Source organism: Rana temporaria, chromosome 2 (genome assembly GCF_905171775.1).
Source record: "Rana temporaria chromosome 2, aRanTem1.1, whole genome shotgun sequence".
In the NCBI taxonomy this organism is placed as follows: Eukaryota; Metazoa; Chordata; class Amphibia; order Anura; family Ranidae; genus Rana; species Rana temporaria.
The window spans coordinates 244114054-244133205 of NC_053490.1; the positions used below are offsets into that span (position 1 = coordinate 244114054).

General features: G+C 41.2%; 1 protein-coding gene across 2 annotated transcripts in view; it reads left to right on the forward strand.

Annotated features, from left to right (window-relative positions):
• The window catches only part of PHKG1 (phosphorylase kinase catalytic subunit gamma 1), a 36569-nt gene extending 23176 nt beyond the window's left edge, over positions 1-13393 (forward strand). For both annotated transcript variants that reach the window (XM_040336732.1, XM_040336733.1), the window contains exons 5-10: positions 625-690; positions 4149-4312; positions 9931-10021; positions 10128-10281; positions 10391-10516; positions 13011-13393. In XM_040336732.1, coding sequence (XP_040192666.1) covers positions 625-690; positions 4149-4312; positions 9931-10021; positions 10128-10281; positions 10391-10516; positions 13011-13262 — 853 coding nt within the window. In that variant the 3' untranslated portion in view covers positions 13263-13393. The remainder of the gene's footprint in view (positions 1-624; positions 691-4148; positions 4313-9930; positions 10022-10127; positions 10282-10390; positions 10517-13010) is intronic.
• Positions 13394-19152: the final 5759 nt, after the last annotated feature.

Here is a 19152-nt window from a genome sequence, read left to right on the forward strand (position 1 = left end):
GTCATTCTAAGCATTGTTGGGTACAGTACCTGCAATCTTGCTTAAGTAACAGTTGCCCTCACAGATGTCGAGTGACAGACATTTCAGCTCGGATGTCCTTGTACCCTTTGCTGTGACCAGTTAAAATTATCACGGGATGTTTATTTTTACTTGCCGTTCAGCCAGACAGCTAGGATGCAACTGAGAACTTCCAAGAAGGTCCAAGCACATTTAGATCCTGACATTTTAGATAGGTCTCTATTAAATAACACCAGAGACTGGTCTGTCATAGTAAATCACAAGGATCAAGCTACAATAAATGTTGAAATCCAATTTCTTTTATTTTCTTGGAGCTTGTTTGTAACACAAATATGCATACAACACAATAGACGTTTGCTACACATAAATACTGTGGCCTATATGGAGCTTATATAGATTTCTTCCCCCATGCTATGTCTCTGTAAACAGCGCTTTTTATAGCAGTCACTGTGTGTCGCCCACATTTAGATCTTGCACTTCATTTGAAACAAGCTCTCCTGAAAAGATATGTTTATTATTGTTTCATATTGTGTGTGTATGTATAGATATAAAATATATTAGCACTGTATATATTCTACGTATTTCATATATGTATTATTGCTCCAGAATGAAGAGAGGTGAACTATTTGACTACCTCACGGAACAAGTTACATTGAGTGAGAAGGAAACAAGGTAACTGTCCATCTTTAAAATTATCCATATATCTATTTACAAAAATGTACTTTGCAATAAATCCAAAACCCGTTTTTTTCAAATCCCCATACAACAACTGTACTGGTGTGGGTAATACTGGCCTTATTGTCATTTACCACTTGCCTACTGGACACTTTTACCCCCTCCTGCCCAGGGAAATTTTTAGCTTTCAATTATGCAACACTCTACCCATACGAAATTTATTTTTATTTTTTTTCACACAAATAGAGATTTTTGTTGGTGGTATTTAATCACCACTGGGGGGTTTTAATTGTTGCTAATCAAATGAAAAAAGACAGATTTTTTTTTTTTTTTTTTTCATAAAATTTTGCAAACAGGTAATTTTTCTCCTTCACTGATAGGCTCTGATGGGCGGCACTGAAGGGAACTAGATAGGTAGCACTGATGGGCACTGGCAGGCAGCACTGATTGGCAGCACTGGTGGGCACTGTTGGGACTGAACTGATAATCAGGACACTAATCATCAGTGCCCTGAATGTCCGTGTGGATGTCAATTTAAAGCGGGAGTTCACCCGAATTTTTTTTTTAACATTAGATTGATGCTCATTTTGTCAAGGGGAATCGGGTAGCTTTTTTAAAATCGAAGCTGTACTTAACGTTTTAGAGAGCGATCTTCTCCGCCGCTTCCGGGTATGGTCTTCGGGACTGGGCGTTCCTATTTAATTGACAGGCTTCCGACAGTCGCATACATTGCGTCACGAGTAGCCGAAAGAAGCCGAACGTCGGTGCGGCTCTATACGACGCCTGCGCACCGACGTTCGGCTACTTTCGGAAAATCGTAACGCGATGTATGCGACCGTCGGAAGCCTGTCAATCAAATAGGAACGCCCAGTCCCGCAGCCCATACCCAGAAGCGGCGGAGAAGATCACTCTCTAAAACGGTAAGTACTGCTTCGATTTTAAAAAAACTACCCGATTCCCCTTGACAAAATGAGCATCAATCTAATGTTAAAAATTAACTTTTCGGGTGAACCTCCACTTTAATATAAGCCGGTTATCAGCTCTCTTCTCTCCTCACGCTGTCAGCGCGAGGAAAGAAAAGCTGATAAGCAGCTTGTGTTTACATCCATGATCAGCTGTCACTGGACACAATTAATCACGTGGTAGAGGATGTCCATGTACCCCCCTCACAATAAAATAAGCCCACGCTACAGTTGTCATTCGGCTATAACGCTGGTGGAAAGCGGTTAAACTGACAGGAATGGGCAGCTTTACCATCTGAGAAGATAAAGAGCCTCAAGCCCTGTACACATGGCCGAGAATCCGGTCAGGAAAAAAACTTTGGTTTTCCTGATGGGATTCCTGGCAAGCTTGGCTTGCCAAGCCGTGCATACAGATGGCCATTCAAAAGAACTGGCGGTCTTTTAAAATGGCAAGAACGCAGTGACGTCGTCGACGAGCCAGCGCTTGTCACATTCAAAGCCATCGCCGACAACTTGCTACACCCCACACTATCGTTGTATGCTACCGCGCATGCGTCGAAGTTGTATCGTATCAGTTTACCATGGACAGGTAAGCATACAGACGACCGGTTTTCTGGACAGGAAACACTCTGCCGGGAATCCCAAAGAGAAAATAGAGAGCCAGGTTCTCTATTTTCCCGTCGGGATTCCCGGCTGTTTTCCTGATGGGAAATCTGCTAGGGAGCATACACATTGCCGGGATTCCCGGCCAAATGCTCTCCTGGCAGTTTTCCTGCCTGGAAAGCCGGTTGTGTGTACGAGGCTTCACCCAGAAGTACAGCAAAAGCAAAAGACGTCAAGCTGTCATTGATGTTAAAGGGGGCAATACACGGTATTAAGAACTGGGGTATGTAAACTTTTGATTAGGGTAAATTGGGTACTTTCTGTTGTGATTATGATTTAAAAAGAGTAAATACAATTGATTGATAATAAATGGCTTCAGCCAAACACTAACAATGAGTGAAAGAAAAGTTTCTGTGTTATCATTCATATTCTCTGAAAAATGCCCAAGAAATCATAAATTCTGCCAGGGTTTGTTAAAGCATGAGCATAACTGTGTATATACATTATACGTGATTCTGCGCTTCCGATCAGCAGGTTCCGGCCAATGGATGTCCGCCTGCACCCACTGACCGGTGAGGAAGACAGGACAGAGCTCTGCATATGTAAACAATGCAGAGCTCTGTCCTGTCAGTGGGGATGTGGCGTGTATACAGGCTGCAGTGGGAATCTCCTCCTACCTGAACTCTTAGCACTGGAGAAACTGGCAGTTTATCACTGACTGTGGTATATAGATCAGCCAAAAGGGTATATAGTAGCAATATTTTAATGTAAAAAGAAGATTTATAAGCTGTGGTCAAACAGGTGAACTATTTTCATATTACTTTAGTAACACTTTAATGGCTACAGTTGTAGGCAGGAATTTCAAACATGCCCCTTTATCTCCTTAGTGGGCAGCATTCAGGATAGGTGATGGTGGAAATTACCCCAGGGGACATGATATATATATATATATATATATATATATATATGCATACCACCTCTAATTACATATGACTGCTGCTGGTCCATCTCTATTTACATATGAATACAATTGCTATTTGCATATCAATGCAGGTATTTACATGTAAACACAGGGTCTGCAGGTGAGTCATCTGTACACAACAATGGGGCAGAGCTAGGCAGCATTAGTAACAGAACTTCACACTGAGATATCAGGACACAGCATGGGACTAAAACCTCAAGGGATGAGGGAATTTAAACTGGGATAGTTGGCAAGTATGAGGCAGCTTCTTTGGGCCCCACAACAATGACAGGGCCCAGGGCAGCTTCCCCTTTTGCCTTGCCTTAAAGACAGCACTGGACACCCCCAACTGTTACTGCACACCTCCACCATCACAGGAGTGAGCTCCTAAGTGCTGAACTCAGAGCTACTGCATCAGGGAGGTGAACAGTAACAGATGGGCATGTCTTAGCAACCTCCCAGCAACAGGGCAGGCCAGGAGGATGCAATATCTGGGAGTTTTACAGTCAGGCTTTATGAGGTATGTAAACGGCCTACATCTTTAGCAATTTTGGTCAAAGCTACACAGTTTGTTATAACCACTTGCAACCAAATCACTTACATGTGCATGATTGACTTCAAGTGGTTAAACTAAATATTGCAGTTGGATCTGCAAATTCATATAGGAATCTGCTGCGGACCACAAAAAGGGTCCTGTATGAGTTTGGTCCGAATGTGATGTGAATTCAGCCATACTATTTGTATAACTGAAATCGCATCGCACAGAGATAGCATGTGATTTGCACTGCAGTGCGATGCGAATCATATCCAATGTCGGACATCGTACCATTGGGAACCGGCCCTGAATCGTGAAATCAAGAAAAAACGGAATCAGTTATTAGAGCTGGTAAAATTCTAACATAATTTTTATTTATTGTCATTTCTGGCAGAAAGATAATGAGGGCCTTATTGGAAGTTGTCTCATACCTGCATTCCCAGAACATTGTTCACAGAGACCTCAAACCAGAGAACATCCTCTTGGATGACGACATGAACATAAAGTTGACAGACTTCGGATTCTCCTGTCAAATACCTGAAGGACAGCAACTAAAAGGTAGACTATGTTCCATTTTTAGCAATCTCATGAATTATGCTCTGCTGAATCATTCAGCCTACAGTGACAAAGGATGAAGATGAACAGCTATGTTCTGCTAAGTGCTGGGCTAAGGATAGCTTTTCAACAGTGCATGATTCAGCAAGAGTTCTTAAAAACTGTTTATTTTCATTTAGATTTCAATGACCTTACACTGAGGCCTAAGAAAGCATTTTCAAAGTCAAAAATCATATTTTTCCTTATGCAGCAAAAAATGATTATGCGTAGTTCAATTAAAACATAAACTGCCTATTATTTATTTATTGTACTGTTGTAAGCAGTATGGACATGTAAAAAGAAAAGCAGTAAAATGTACAGTACCTACCTTTTAAAATACACAAGAGAGATACGTAGTTTTTCTGCTAGCACTGAAAACTTGACTTTCTTCCTGTTAAATGTAGTTGTAATTATTGCTGGGTAGTAGAGCTGCACGATTCTGGGAAAAATGAGAATCACGATTCTTTTGCTTAAAATGAAGATCACGATTCTCTTACGATTCTCAAAAATGTATTTATTTAAAGTTATTTTCAACACAAAACAGAGCTTATGTGCTTAAAGCAAAGTTCCACGCAAATTGACAAGTGTAGCTTATATGAATCAGTATAATGTATACATAATACATTGTCACTCCAGATTTTTTTTGCCCATCACAATACCTTATTTATTACATCTGAAGGGCTACTTCCGGTGTCTCGCTCCCACGGGAGTAGGCGTTCTCCTGCGCCGCACTGTCTCCTGGGAGCGAAGTGTCATGCATCCCATGACTCAGTGCGGCTCGAAGCCCAGGCAAATCGATCGTTGTATTAGCAACCATGAAGTTTACCGTGCGGCTCGCTGTTAACACTGCGCATGCGCAGGATCGAGCGGCGAATGGTGGGTGATATGCATTCACCGCTTCCTGGAAATAGGTGCTTTTGGGCTTCACGATGCCCACAAGCAAAATGGAAACGACAGACAGCAGATTATCTGTTATCAGTTATCCTTGCTCATAAAAACGGACAGCGGCAGTTTAAAAACATCTAAGTAGTGAGTAATGTAGTGAGGAATGTAATAGAATGGGGGGGGAATAAAACGGCCGTGGGACATCCTCTTTAAAGCGGTTGTATACCTGCAGCAGGTTTTCTTTTTTTTCTTTTTTTACACACCTGAAAGGCAAAAGGCATAATGAGCTAGTATGCACCGCATACTAGCTCATTATGAAATACTTACCTTGGAACGAGGTGTGGGGAACTTGCCTGGTCCACGCCGAGGGAAATGTCATCTTGCCTCGGGGTGTCTTCCGGGTACCGCTGCTCCAGCGCTGTGATGGCTGGAGTGGCGATGTCGTCACTCCCGCGCACGCGCGCGGGAGACTTGATTCCAGCAAGGTCCGGCGGCTGCCGGGCCTTTAGCCGAGGATCCGTGCAGCTCTACTGGGTAGGTACACCAGGGAAACTGTAAGAACACAGACTTGTTTTTTCTTTCAGGCTAGGTTCACACCTAAGATGGCCACGGTTTCCCCATTTCAGGGACAAATCAGGGCCAAATATTTGCCTGAATTTGGCTCTGAAACAGAGCCAAAGACACACAGTGTTTCTGTGCAGTGCACTCCGCAGCCACCCCAGAGACATGTAAACCGGCTCCATAAAGAGCCGGTCACATTCTTCAGTCATGCAAATCAAATGCGGAAAACCCCTGCATCCAATTTGCATAGGTGTGAACCCAGCCTTAAGCCCTGTACACACGGGCGAGAATCCCGTCACATAAAAAACATTGGTTTTCTCGACGGGATTCCTGGCAAGATTTTCTTGCCAAGCCCTGTGTACAGACGCACATTCAAAAGAACCGCCGTTCTTTTGAATGGCAAGAACGCGGTAACGTGGTGACGTCATCGACTACGCCGAGCATGCGCTTGTCACATTCGATGCCGTTGCCCCATCTTGCTTCACCCTACCTATGTCTTGGAAGCTACCACGAATGCGTCGAAGTCTCATCGAGCATGCACAGGTTTCCATGGAGGCAGGGAAGTATACACACGCTCGGGTTTCTCGGCAGGAAAACACTGCAGAGAATCCCGACGAGAAAATAGAGTGCAGGTTCTCTATTTTTCTCGTTGAGATTCCCGGCAGTTTTCTCGATGAAAAGCCATACACACGAACGTTTTTCTCTGCAAAAAGCTCTGCCAGCACTTTTCTTGCCTGTTTATTGCCGAGAAAACCGGTCGTGTGTACAAGGCCTGAGTCTTTTTTTTTTTGTGAAAGTATAGACATCCTCTTCAGGCTAAAATGGATATAAGTGCTTCCATTTTAACCATTTAACCACAAGTCATCATATACGGTACATACACTTTTTTGTGAAGTAAACTTTGAACCGGGAGATCCACACCACTGTCAATAGGTATAAGGCCTTACATGGTTTAAAATGTTTCTAAGGTAACAACATTGCCTATTTTAGTCATCAGATTAATCCCTGTGTCTCTCTGGAGCCCCTTGGATTCTAAGCCCAAGGGGCTTTACATGTGACATCATTCATTATATAATAGATCTTAAAATGTATGTAGTTTTATTTTAAAAGCTATGGACTACACTTCTGTTACGAATGGTAAACATTTTTGGAAACATTTATTTTTAGAAGCACTCCAAGTACCTGGCAGTCCCCTACTTAATAAAGGGCATACTATTGGATATTGATCCAATGGGAGCAGATTCACTTTTATTATTTTCCCGGGACACACAAGATGCCGTGATGATGCACAGCGTGCCTAGAGTTCCACAGTCGACCAGTGTTATTACAAGCTAACATCCAATGGCATCCTGCGGGAGAGTGGAAAACAGGGTGGAACCCAAGGAGCATGAAAGGAAACATAATTGCAGTACCTGCTCACAGCTAGATCATGGCACAGGTCAGATATTTCAGCTGTAATGCCACCCATCAGAAGAGATTTGGAAAATAGCTGCTTGTGGTCACATGACTACTTGATTAAACCAACATTTTAGGTATTTTGCCAATTTTTTGGTGTAGTGTTTCGAAGGTCTACCTAATCTGAATTATATGCATAGGTGTGCACACAGGGCGCGCCGGATGTGCCTGGGCACACCCTACTCACCCTAAGTGCGTTCGCATTATCGCTCTGTTTGCCAGCAGGAAGATGGGAAAGATCTCCCTCTAACAAACTTCTCTTTCACTGTGAAGGCTGGCAGATCAATGTGCCGGAGTCATAGATATGTAGACACTGACACACACACGTGTGTATTTGAGCTTTAGGATGCATGCCCTAATGCAATTGGCTGCACACACCTATGATGATGTTATCTGACGGTCTGTTTGCACAAGCTTTAAGTGAGTAGTAGAGGTTCTGCCATTTTACACTTCAATGACATGGGGGTGGTTCAGCGCCAAGAGATGATATAGTACAAGGGCATAGAGAAAAATGCAAAGGATAATTGTCTTTGGAGCCTTTAGGAAAATAAAGGTTTTCCTCTTGGGAGCACATGGTTGTTTATTGTATTCCAACAGGATATGTTGAGTGCCTCAGCTCCCAAATGGAGATTTGGAAGACTTAATTTATGTTGTAGCAGTCAGAACCTTGGAGAGGACATTGTGTGTACCTGGGACTAATCATTTCTGTCCAATCAAGCTGGAGTTGACATGAAGCCTTAACATTTACTATTTTGTTGTGAAGTTTTTCTATTGCATCCATATCTGCCTGGAAAATCCTTTACATCTGTAAACCCTCAGGACATGTTTCAAGTAACTGGTAGAATCTGAAGAGAGACAATGTATTGGTTAACACCCACTGTTATGCTGCCATAAGACATAACCCTCTGTCTAAGTTGCTTGACTTGGGGTAGATGCGAGACCCCCTGCTTCTGTGTTCTAAGAACGGTTTCTGACCTCTCAGAACTGAAAGAATAAATATGGGCCAGAGTTTTACCCTACATCATTTTAGTATTTATAATTTCATCTTATTTCTACCTGCATCCTGCTTAACAAATGTCACTTGCAAGGGGTACCTGTTCTATTGATAATCAGGAATTTTTAACACAATGTCCTCCAACCTGAAAGCAATGCCTTTACATATTATTTTCCTGCAGCAGCTGCTCCTGGCCAGGGAAGACAAGCTTTGTATTGGGATCAAAAACAAATCCCTCTCTTGTCTTCCCTATAGATCCATCTAGTGAAGATCAGGAGTAGCTACTGCAGAGAAGATGTAAACACACTGCTTCCAGGCTGAAAGTCCATATACTCAAAACGTCTGCCATTGACAGGTTATCAGCATGCAATAGGTTCATACCTTCCTATCGACCAGTGGCGGCTGGTGTTTTTTTGGGGGGGCAAACAATCCACCCACTGCCACCCCCCCCTCCTTTCGGTCGGGTCACAGAGGCACTAACCCCCCCGGTCGAGTCACAGGGGGTCACGCCCCCCCAGGTTGGTCAGTCAGGGCCTGCACTTACCCCCATTTTGCGGGTAGCGAGGTGGGCCGCCTGTTTGCTTGGTTCACCTGCATGCATCTCCTCCTGCCTGCCAGCCAATCCAATTGGATCTCCTTTTTGCCTGAGCGGTTGATGGGTCTCATGACCTGCTTCCTGATTGGCCAGGAGATTCAGTGTTACAAAAGGGAATATTCATTCATTCGCTATTGTCACACAATATAGCAAATATTCATTAGCTATTGTCACACAACTGGATGGGCTTGGGGCGCAGATCCCACTTTTTTTTTGAAGCCTAATCATATGCTTAAAAAAAAAAACATTGGAATCCATGCATCCGACGCATGGATGGAGAGGTGGCGGCGCCTGTGTGCCCCTGTAGAAAGAAATGTTTGGACAGCCGCACTCTGGAAAGACCTTCTCGGTTGCCTTTTATTGATAAAAGTTATCAAATACCATACATCACAGCAAAGACAGGGGCATACAGCTGATGTTTCGCACTACAATCAGTGCTTACTCATTACTTACGCATTACTCATACCCAAGTGCCCCTAATAGACGACTTGTCACTGCTATCTACATGACTTTCTTCTCCAGTATTACCTTATTGTATCATAGCTACTCCAAAGGGAATATCGTTTTTATGTCCTGTGTAACCAAAATACTTTGAAACTGGTGTATCACATTTTTCTTTTGTTACACCATTGTTGTCCTCATTCACAAATTGGGGCACTCCATCCAATATGTGTCAAACCTGCCCACTTCAGACCATCCATCACTAAATAACTGGTGAATTTGTTGATATTCCTAATCAGAATTTGCTTTATAAAAGATGAAAAATCATATATGCTTTATTATGTAACAATAGCTATTCAATTCTGTTTCTTTGTGAAATGTGAATAGAGATAGTCAACAGTTAAGCAGTGTGGCCTCATAGGCACCAATGAGGTTTATTATGCTTGCATGTGCTTGCCCCCTCTGTTTATGGCCATCTTGTAGACACAATACATTGATAGAATGAATGCTGGTGTCGTTTCCAAAAGGTATACAACATTTACATTCATCAAACAGAACCATTTGTGCCAGTCTGTTATATTCTGTGTAATAATTCAGTTTTATACCATATTAACCATAATACTCTTTGTTGCTGACTTTTTTTTATTTCAGAAATTTGTGGCACCCCTGGATATTTGGCACCAGAAATAATCCAAAGCTCTATGGATGAATATCACCCTGGATATAATAAACATGTGGACATGTATGTTGCCGTTTAGGTTGCAATGAGTGTAGTATTTTTCAGAATCTTCTCAGAAATGTGCATGTGTACTAGCAGGATAATGGCACTCCCCTTTCTTGTCTTGCAGGTGGAGTAGTGGAGTTATAATGTACACACTACTGGCTGGCTCTCCACCATTTTGGCACAGAAAACAAATGCTAATGCTACGAATGATTATGAATGGGGACTACCAGTTTGCTTCTCCAGAATGGGATGATCGGTCAGACACGGTTAAAGACTTGGTATAAAATATGCTTACTTTCTTGCCACACTAAAATGATAACCTTTAAATGTCAGTGCAGACTTAAGTTTGTATTTATTTAATGTGAACAAAAGATTTTTCTCTTTTAGATTGCCCGACTCTTAGTTGTGAATCCAGAAAAACGTCTTACAGCAGACGAGGCTCTAGCCCATCCATTCTTCCAGCAATATGTAGTAGAAGAAGTTCGCCATTTCAGTCCATACAGGAAATTTAAGGTAAAAGATATGCATTGTTTGGCATTTAAAAGGGTTGTAAAGGTTTGTTTTTTATTCTCTAAATAAGTTCCTTTAAGCTAGTGCATTGTTGGTTCACTTACCTTGTCCTTCCATTTCCCAAAAATGTCATGCATTATACTTATGTTTTCTGACATTTTGTAAAAATCAGAATAAAGTCTGTAGCTCTCAATAGTTGACCCAAGAGTAAATTTGTACTAACATTAGTCTGGATTCTGAAAGGCAAAGTTAAAATGTGAATTTAGCTCATTTTAGCTGCATGCCCAATTTCCTTTTTTTCATGACAGTTGCCCTTTAAACAGTGGCAGATGGTAGTTTGCTAATGACACATTAAAGGGTAAAGGAACTCTGTAAGATGTGCCTCTAAAAGCACAGACAGAGGCCAAAGGACTAGTAACCCGTATTACCTGTGGTCTCCCTACAGCTGAGCTTCCGCCATTACTTGCAATGCCTTGTTCTCCATTATATGTGGAGGCAGCCATCTTGGAAGCAGTAGAGTCAGGGTGTTGCTTTGTCATGTCAGAGCAAGAAAAAACAGTGAGCAGCAGAGCAGTAACAGGCTATTCAAAATGTAAACAAGTAAACCTCAAGTTCAAAAATATTAGTGAATGAAATTATAATTATAAGCAGATTGCTGCACTTTTAAATTTCCGAATAAAGAAGCAAATGTAAACTAAAAAGATATAAAGGACTGCACTGTCTGCTTGTTGAACTCCAACATTAAAGTGAAGGCGATATATTGTTGCTACAATAGTATCAATGTTACAAAGTAACAACCAGTGCATATACAATAATCGATACATAAAAAAAAAAATCACAAGAGGAAAATGGTCTTGAACAAAAGTACAAAATGTATGGTGCACTCAGATTTAACCAGCATATCAGTAACATAGTGACTTCTCAGCTCCTGTGTTACCCTTGTTAAATCTGCAGTTGTAATTGACGCTTTACCATTTGTGTTTTCTCCTTTCTCTTGCAAGTGCAATACTTTTTATAATTTAATAAATATAATTACATATTGCACGATGAGCCTTGTCTTTTCTTTGACTCATGAGCTATACCATGTTGCTTGAGTGAGGAACACAGCTGAACTTGCCGTGTGCACGTTCAGATTTTCCTGGGTGGAGGCTGGATGGCTATACCCCATAACCAGGGCTCAACATTTCAAGTCCTGAGCTACTAGCCAGGCCTTAAGGGTTACTAGCCACCTGTTTCCCCACCCAACCCCTACCCTGTCCCTCCACTAAACACACCCTCATAAATTATCTCTGAAATGACACAGAATTAAGTTACAAAAATAAATACTAACATTGAAAATGCATCAAAAACATGTAAATGCCAATGCAATAATGCATCTGGAATGCAGGAATTGTGGTGTGACCCAGCCCAAAGACATTGTTAATGGTAGCCAAACACGTCTTCAAAATCCATGCAGTTTTGGTCAGGCCTCCTTTTTGTGAGATTTTCCAGGATAAGGTGGTTTTGCGTCCATTCCTGTTTTTTCTTCCAAAGGTCTCTTTGCAATTTCATTTGAATTAGGAAGTTGTACTTCCTCCAACAGTAGACAGTGCAGCCCAGGAGGATTGATCTGGAATTGACCTACTTCGGGTTACTACTATATATCTCAGGTTGTCAGATAATCTATTTCTCTTTTCTAACAGTTCAAACAGGCAGCCTTGCCAAGGCTAATTTCCCCCATGGATAGTTCAAGCCATTAATACGTATGTATATATATATATATATATATATATATATATATACAATGTCTTTCCCTTCTAGTGGAGATTTTGGCACTCTCTACAAGGGCACCAGCAGCATTGCGGGCAATTTATACCAATGTGCCAGGGGATGTGGCTGTAATGGAGGTCACCTAAAACCTTCATCCACCATTACTGGCTAGAGGTGGCCTATGGGCTCATTACTGCTCGATTCTGCTGTCTATTTAATGTAATAGATTCTTTTGCATGCATTAGCTCTGGTGTCTTTATTTTTTTGTTTCTGTCCCACCTTTTTATGCCAGCTATTTCCCATGAGTAGGCTGACAAGACCAATGCCAGGAATACATTAAATAGTTATCCATACTTACCGTAATCTTCCTTTCCCGGAGGCTCATCATGGCAGCCTAGGATTTCCCTCATAGGTGTTCCATGGTTTATAGGCACATTAAAGTGAGGAGAGTACTTCCTTTTATTTTGATATTTGGCAGGGGTTTGTCCTGTGGGGTCAGGGGGTGGAGCTGACTCATTAGTAGAATGACATCATGAGCCTCCAGGAAAGTAGGTTACCTTGCAAAACAGTTATATCTTAAATATGTTTAGCTATGATAAACTGAGGCTTTTACAAATACAGGAGAAACTGCAGTGTGTTCAGAAATTTCTGGACAGTGGTTTTCCATTGCCTATGTATGTCTTTCAAATGATATAAAAGATCTACACACAGAAATGCATACAAACGATTCATACGTTTGTCTTTGTAGGTGGTCTGCCTAACAGTTTTGGCCTCTGTGCGGATTTACCACTATTATCGTAACGCGAAACCTGTTACTAAAGAAATTGTAATAAGGGACCCATATGCAATTAAGCCCATACGGAAGATGATCGATGCTTGTGCGTTCAGGATCTACGGCCACTGGGTGAAGAAAGGGGAGCAGCAGAACCGAGCAGCACTCTTTGAAAATACGGCAAAAGCCATTCTATTATCACTGGCGGCAGAGTCCAGTAAATTATAACATTTTGCCTTTTTGTCAAGTAGACATTACATCAAATTAGTGTACCTATGGAATATGTGTGTGTATGTAAATATATTTATGAAACAAATAATCTAATTTATAATAAATTTAAAATACTCAAGGTATTAAAACAGTCTATTTAATGATATAAGTGTGTATATATACAAGAACAATAAAAAAAGTATCACAGGAAACAGTTAATCATTTAGAACTTTGAACTCCAGTACAAACTTTTTTCTAAAGCTTTGAACAGAGTGGGGAAGAGTTGAGTTTGAACCAATATTGGATTTTTATCGCTTTGTTTTCTTAAAGCTGAACTCCAAACCTTACTTTCAGTCTTGCACAGTCTCATCACCTCTACTGAAATGGATTACTCTGATTTCACTGCATACTGTAAAAGGCTCAAGTTGTGCATTAGAAGCTGTAGAAAATTGGAGGACATTGAGCATCATCTGGCTCCTTCACCCCTTACATTCCTTGAAAGGCTACAGAGCGGTCATCCAGTTCTAGGAGGGGATCCTTGGATGTCCTCCCAGAACTACACCCCTGCTGCGGCACACATCCAACATGCTCTGTGACCGATGTGGCCTTTGACACAGTTGATCAAAGGTTGGGACGGGGAAAAGGGCCAGTCACAGCGGCCCTTTACCATGTGATCAGCTGTGTCCAATCACAGCTGATCACAATGTAAACAAATTTGCCAGTTATCAGCATTCCTTTCCTCACGTGCTGTCACAAGAGAAGAGCAGGTGACCGGTGAATGTGACAGGTGGCATCTACACTAATAATCAGGGCACTGATTATCAGTGCCTCCTCATTAATGCTGCCTATCGGTGCCCCTCAGTGCAGCCTCATCAGTAAAAGAGAAAAATTACTTATTTACAAAACCTTATAACAGGGCATTTTCACCCCCTTCCTGCCCAGACCAATTTTTAGTTTTCAGCACTGTTGCACTTTGAATGACAATTGCGTGGTCATGCAACACTGTACCCAAACTAAATCTTTATGTTCCCCCCCCCCCCCCCCCACAAATAGAGCTTTCGTTTGGTGGTATTTGATCATCTCTGCTTTTTTTATTTGTTGCGCTATAAACAAAAGAAGAGCGACAATTTTTTAAAAAAACACAATATTTTTTACTTTTTTATTTAATAAATATCAATAATCATATATTGATTGGTTTGCACAAAAGTTATAGCGTCTACAAAATAGGCAATAGATTTATGGCATTTTTATTATATTCATTTTTTTACTAGTATTGGCGGCGATTTGCGATTTTTTACTGTGACCGTGACATTGCGGCGAACACATCGGACACTTTTGACACGTTTTTGGGACCATTCACATTTATACCGCGATTAATGCTATAAATATGCATTGATTACTGTGTAAATGTGACTGGCAGGGAAGGGGTTAACCACTAGGGGGCGCTGAGGAGGGGAGGTGTGTGTTCCTCTGTACTGGGAACACACATTGGTCTCCTCACCGCTGACAGGAGGTGGATCTGTGTGTTTACACACACAGATCCACACTCCTGCCGTGATTACCGGCAATCGCGAGTGCCCGGCAGCAATCGCGGCCGCCGGGTCACGAGCGCGGGCGCGCACGCCCTAGATCGCCGGGAACACAGGACGTGATATGAAGTCCACCCGGATTGAGAGAGGGTCCCTTCCAGCGTCATTTTACAATGAGCCGGTAGGGAAGTGGTTAAGGAAAAAATAAAATAAAGACCCCAGGAGTGATTAAATACCACCAAAAAAAAGCTGTCTCAAAAAAAAAAAAAAAAAAAAAAAGGATAAAGTTTGTTTGGGTACAGCGTTGCATGACTGAGTAATTGTAATTTAAAGTGTGACAGCTCTGAAAATTGGCCTGGGCAGAAAGGAGGTGAAAACGCCCAGTAGGCAAGTGGGTAAATCATGGAGGCTCAGTATCAAACTTTAAAATTGGATAAAGTTATGCATAACAACATTCATATTTATCACTAAAGCATAGCATTACATTTGCCAACACAATTTAGAATAATAACTTTAAGTTATGTTAATCCATATACTGTGCATGCAGATTTTAAACGAAGTACCCATTTGTTCTTTCCTGTGTTACAATATGACAACAGGTACTGTATATACCTGAAAGAGATTACAATACCTGTCGCCAAGAATGTGTTTCCAGCACGACGGCATCCCCTGATTCTCGGCGACATGGTGCCGACATCTTGCACTCGCTGGAATAGAAAAAGCACATTCCAGCGAGCGCGTCATAGAAGCGACGTGGATCCGACTTGGATTCCTGCCAATTCTAGCCGCGGCGTTTGGTATGAATCATGAATGGGGAACTCCACGCCAAATTTTAAATAAAAAAACGGCATGGGTTCCCCCCCAGGGGCATACCAGGCCCTTAGGTCTGGTATGGATTGTAAGGAGAACCCCCTACGCCGAAAAAACGGCGTGGTGGTCCCCCCACAATCCATACCAGACCCGTATCCAAGCACACGGGGCTGGCCGCCTCTATCTTCTTTTTAGCTCTCGTACTAGCCTAGTCTTCTGCCTTCTTCTTATGTTGACGCAACGCTGCCTCCCGCTGTAATGCCGGGTGCGCGGCTCACACCGATTTATATAGGCCTCTAATGATGTCATAGTTCCATCATGCTCCGTGGGTTTTTTCGGCGTAGGGGGTTCTCCTTACAATCCATACCACACCTAAGGGCCTGGTATGCCCCTGGGGGGGGGGGAACCAATGCCGTTTTTTCATTTAAAATTTGGCGTGGAGTTCCCCCTCATGATTCATACCAAACGCCGCGGCTAGAATTGGTGGGAATCCAAGTCGGATCCCCGTCTCTTCTATGACGTTTTTTTCCCATCGCGGCGAGCTGGCTCCCGCAACGGGGCTCGTAGGTGGTCAATCTCGCTGAGAAAGGGAGCGAGATTGACACTATCGCGGTCACCTACAGTAAATAAAATGTATTACTCACTATGGAACAGTTCACACCAGATGCAGTCCAGTTTGTTTGTTTTCTGAATCAAAAAGGCATGGAAAGGTAGGTTATATGGTTTCCAATGGCATAGTTCACACCAGTGCTTGCAGTTCCAGAAAAATAAATAAAAAAATCTTCTGCTCTGGACTGCTAGAAAATGCATAAAAAAAAGCACTGGAACAAACAGGTCCTTATTTAAGGTTAAGAAAAAAAGAGGGGAAAAAATGCACTGGACTGCATCAAAAACATGCATTCAGAAAAGCATCTGGACTGCGTTTCTATGGTGTGAACTGGCCCTTAGATCTCTATTCCTGGACTAGAAACTCAGCAGTGGGAAGGGTATGGTGGGACCAGTTTGTTCCACAAAAGTCAATAGTACTAGCAGGTATAGTTTTACAATATAAAAGTAATAATAAAAAAAAGGCCAAAGGCTGAAGCTGAGCTAGAATTATATATATATATATATATATATATATATATATATATATATATATATATATATATATATATTATGTGTTATAAAAGAAATGTGAAAAAGAAGCTGCCAGCACCTTAAAGTCCAGTATCAAACTCCAAAGATCAGAATTATCCAAAAAAGATGCTGCGCTAATGCAATAATAAAAAATATCATGTGAAGAAAAAAATCCTTAAGTGAACAAGAATAATGTGTAAAAACATATGAATCAAAAAATAATGAATAATAAAATCTCAACAGTGTTTCAGTCCATATTATGATAATGAAAACATAAATGGTGACCAAACAATTCTGAGAGAAAAATGGTGAGGAAAAAATAGTGACAAAATGAAAACTAGAGTCCCAGTAACACTGTTGAGTTTTTATTATTGATTATTCTTTGATTCATATGTTTTTACACATTATTCTTGTTCACTTAAGGATTTTTTTCTTCACATGATATTTTAGATTATATTATATATAATATTTTTTTATTACTGCATTAGCGCTGCATCTATTTTGGATAATTTTTATAGTTTTACAATGACAGCAGCATGTTCATGATTAAATATATATATATATATATATATATATATATATATATATATATATATATATATATATATATATATATCTGTTCTACAAAGAAAAACAAAACTACAGTACAGACACAGCATTATTTTGGGACACCAAAGGTGACCCTTGTCTGCTGACTGATGTGCCCTTTATTTTTGGACTGTAAATTATGTGGATTACTTCTATTTAGGAACCTTGTATAATGGTTGATACATGCTAGTAAAAACATTTTGCAAACTGATGTTAAGGATTCCCATTGATACTGAATTTGGTTTAGGTTTAGCTTAGTACCAACATGTTTGACAACTTTAACTGGGCTGTATGTCAGTGATGCCCTCTGTGCGGCTCAGGATATCAAAAATGTTTTCCTTATAAATCACTAAGATTGACAAAAACTCATCTGATCATTACTTCTGGTGCTTATTAAGCAGGACCTGTCATCTGCAGGTATAAATATTAAAGCACCTAGAGGCCTTTTATGAAATTGCACTTGTCTCACCAACAACTTTGTAGCCAAGATGTGTAACAGCTGCAAATCTCTGATGAGAATCTTGTTATGTGACTATAGCCGGCTACAAATAACTATACAGTTACAAATTACTTACACAATCCAATTATTATTAACTATATTGATAACATGAGTAGCTACATAAGCTGGCAAAATCCTATATTTAACTCAAATCAGCAGGTGGTTTTAAAATTGATTGTAAAAGTAACATTTTAAAATGTATAAGATTTCTCGTTATAACACCGGCACTGGGGAGCTATAGTTCATTGAGGGAACCATGAATGCCAACATGTACTGTGACATACTGAAGCAGAGCATGATCCCCGCCCTTCAGAGACTGGGCCGCAGGGCAGTATTCCAACATAATAACGACCCCAAACACCTCCAAGATGACCATTGCCTTGCTAAAGAAGCTGAGGGTAAAGGTGATAGGCCAAGCATGTCTCAAGACCTAAACCCTATTGGGCATCTATGGGGCATTCTCAAAACGAAGGTGGAAACACGCAAAGTCTCTAGCATCCACCAGCTCTGCAATGTCATCATGGAGGAGTGAAAGAGGACACCTGTGAAGCTCTGGTGACCTCCATGCCCAGTTAAGGCAGTGCTGGAAAATAATGATAACCATACAAAATATTGACACTTTGGACTAAATACCGCAGTTACATCACCATCACTTTATGGCAAAAGCCCACACACAGTAGCACTAAACTGAAAAATAAAAAAATGTAATATAATGTAACTGTAGTTCATCAATCATTGAATGTGGTAGCTGCATTAGTTTTCTTTTTTCAGGCTTTCATACCTTTATTTTCACCTGGTGATTGGCCAGTACCACACCTCCTCGTTTTAGAGTAGCTACATTCACTTATCCATGTGTATCAATTTTGGACACAAGCATTGTCAATCAGGAAAGAGGCTGGTGTTGGATGAACTAGTAGATTTAGCTGGACTTTACATCAGTGACCACAATGTAAAGTCCAAGTCCAGCTAACATTTAGTTTTAGCAGTTACAACATCAGTGTTTTTTTTTTTTTTTTTGGGGGGGGGGGGTGAGTTTTGCTTTTCTCGACCCTCTGTTTCTTTTGCTGGATAGCTCAGGCTGTTAAAGGAAGTTGAAAAAGCAGGGTTCCATCATTATATGCACTCTCTCTGAATGGTATCCCCTTATCTCATTCTTTTTACAATGCAAATATGTTATTTCTGAAAGGAAATAACTTTTCTTCTTCATCCAGAACTTCCGGCAGTCCCAGCCTAGGCGATTACGTCACTAGGCGATTTGCAAGAGTTCATGGGATAGCAGCGTCATGTATCCCAGGAGTCGCCCATACCGAAATCTTGCGCTATTTCCCCATCAGGAAATTACGCAAACGGAAGGAGTTTGGCA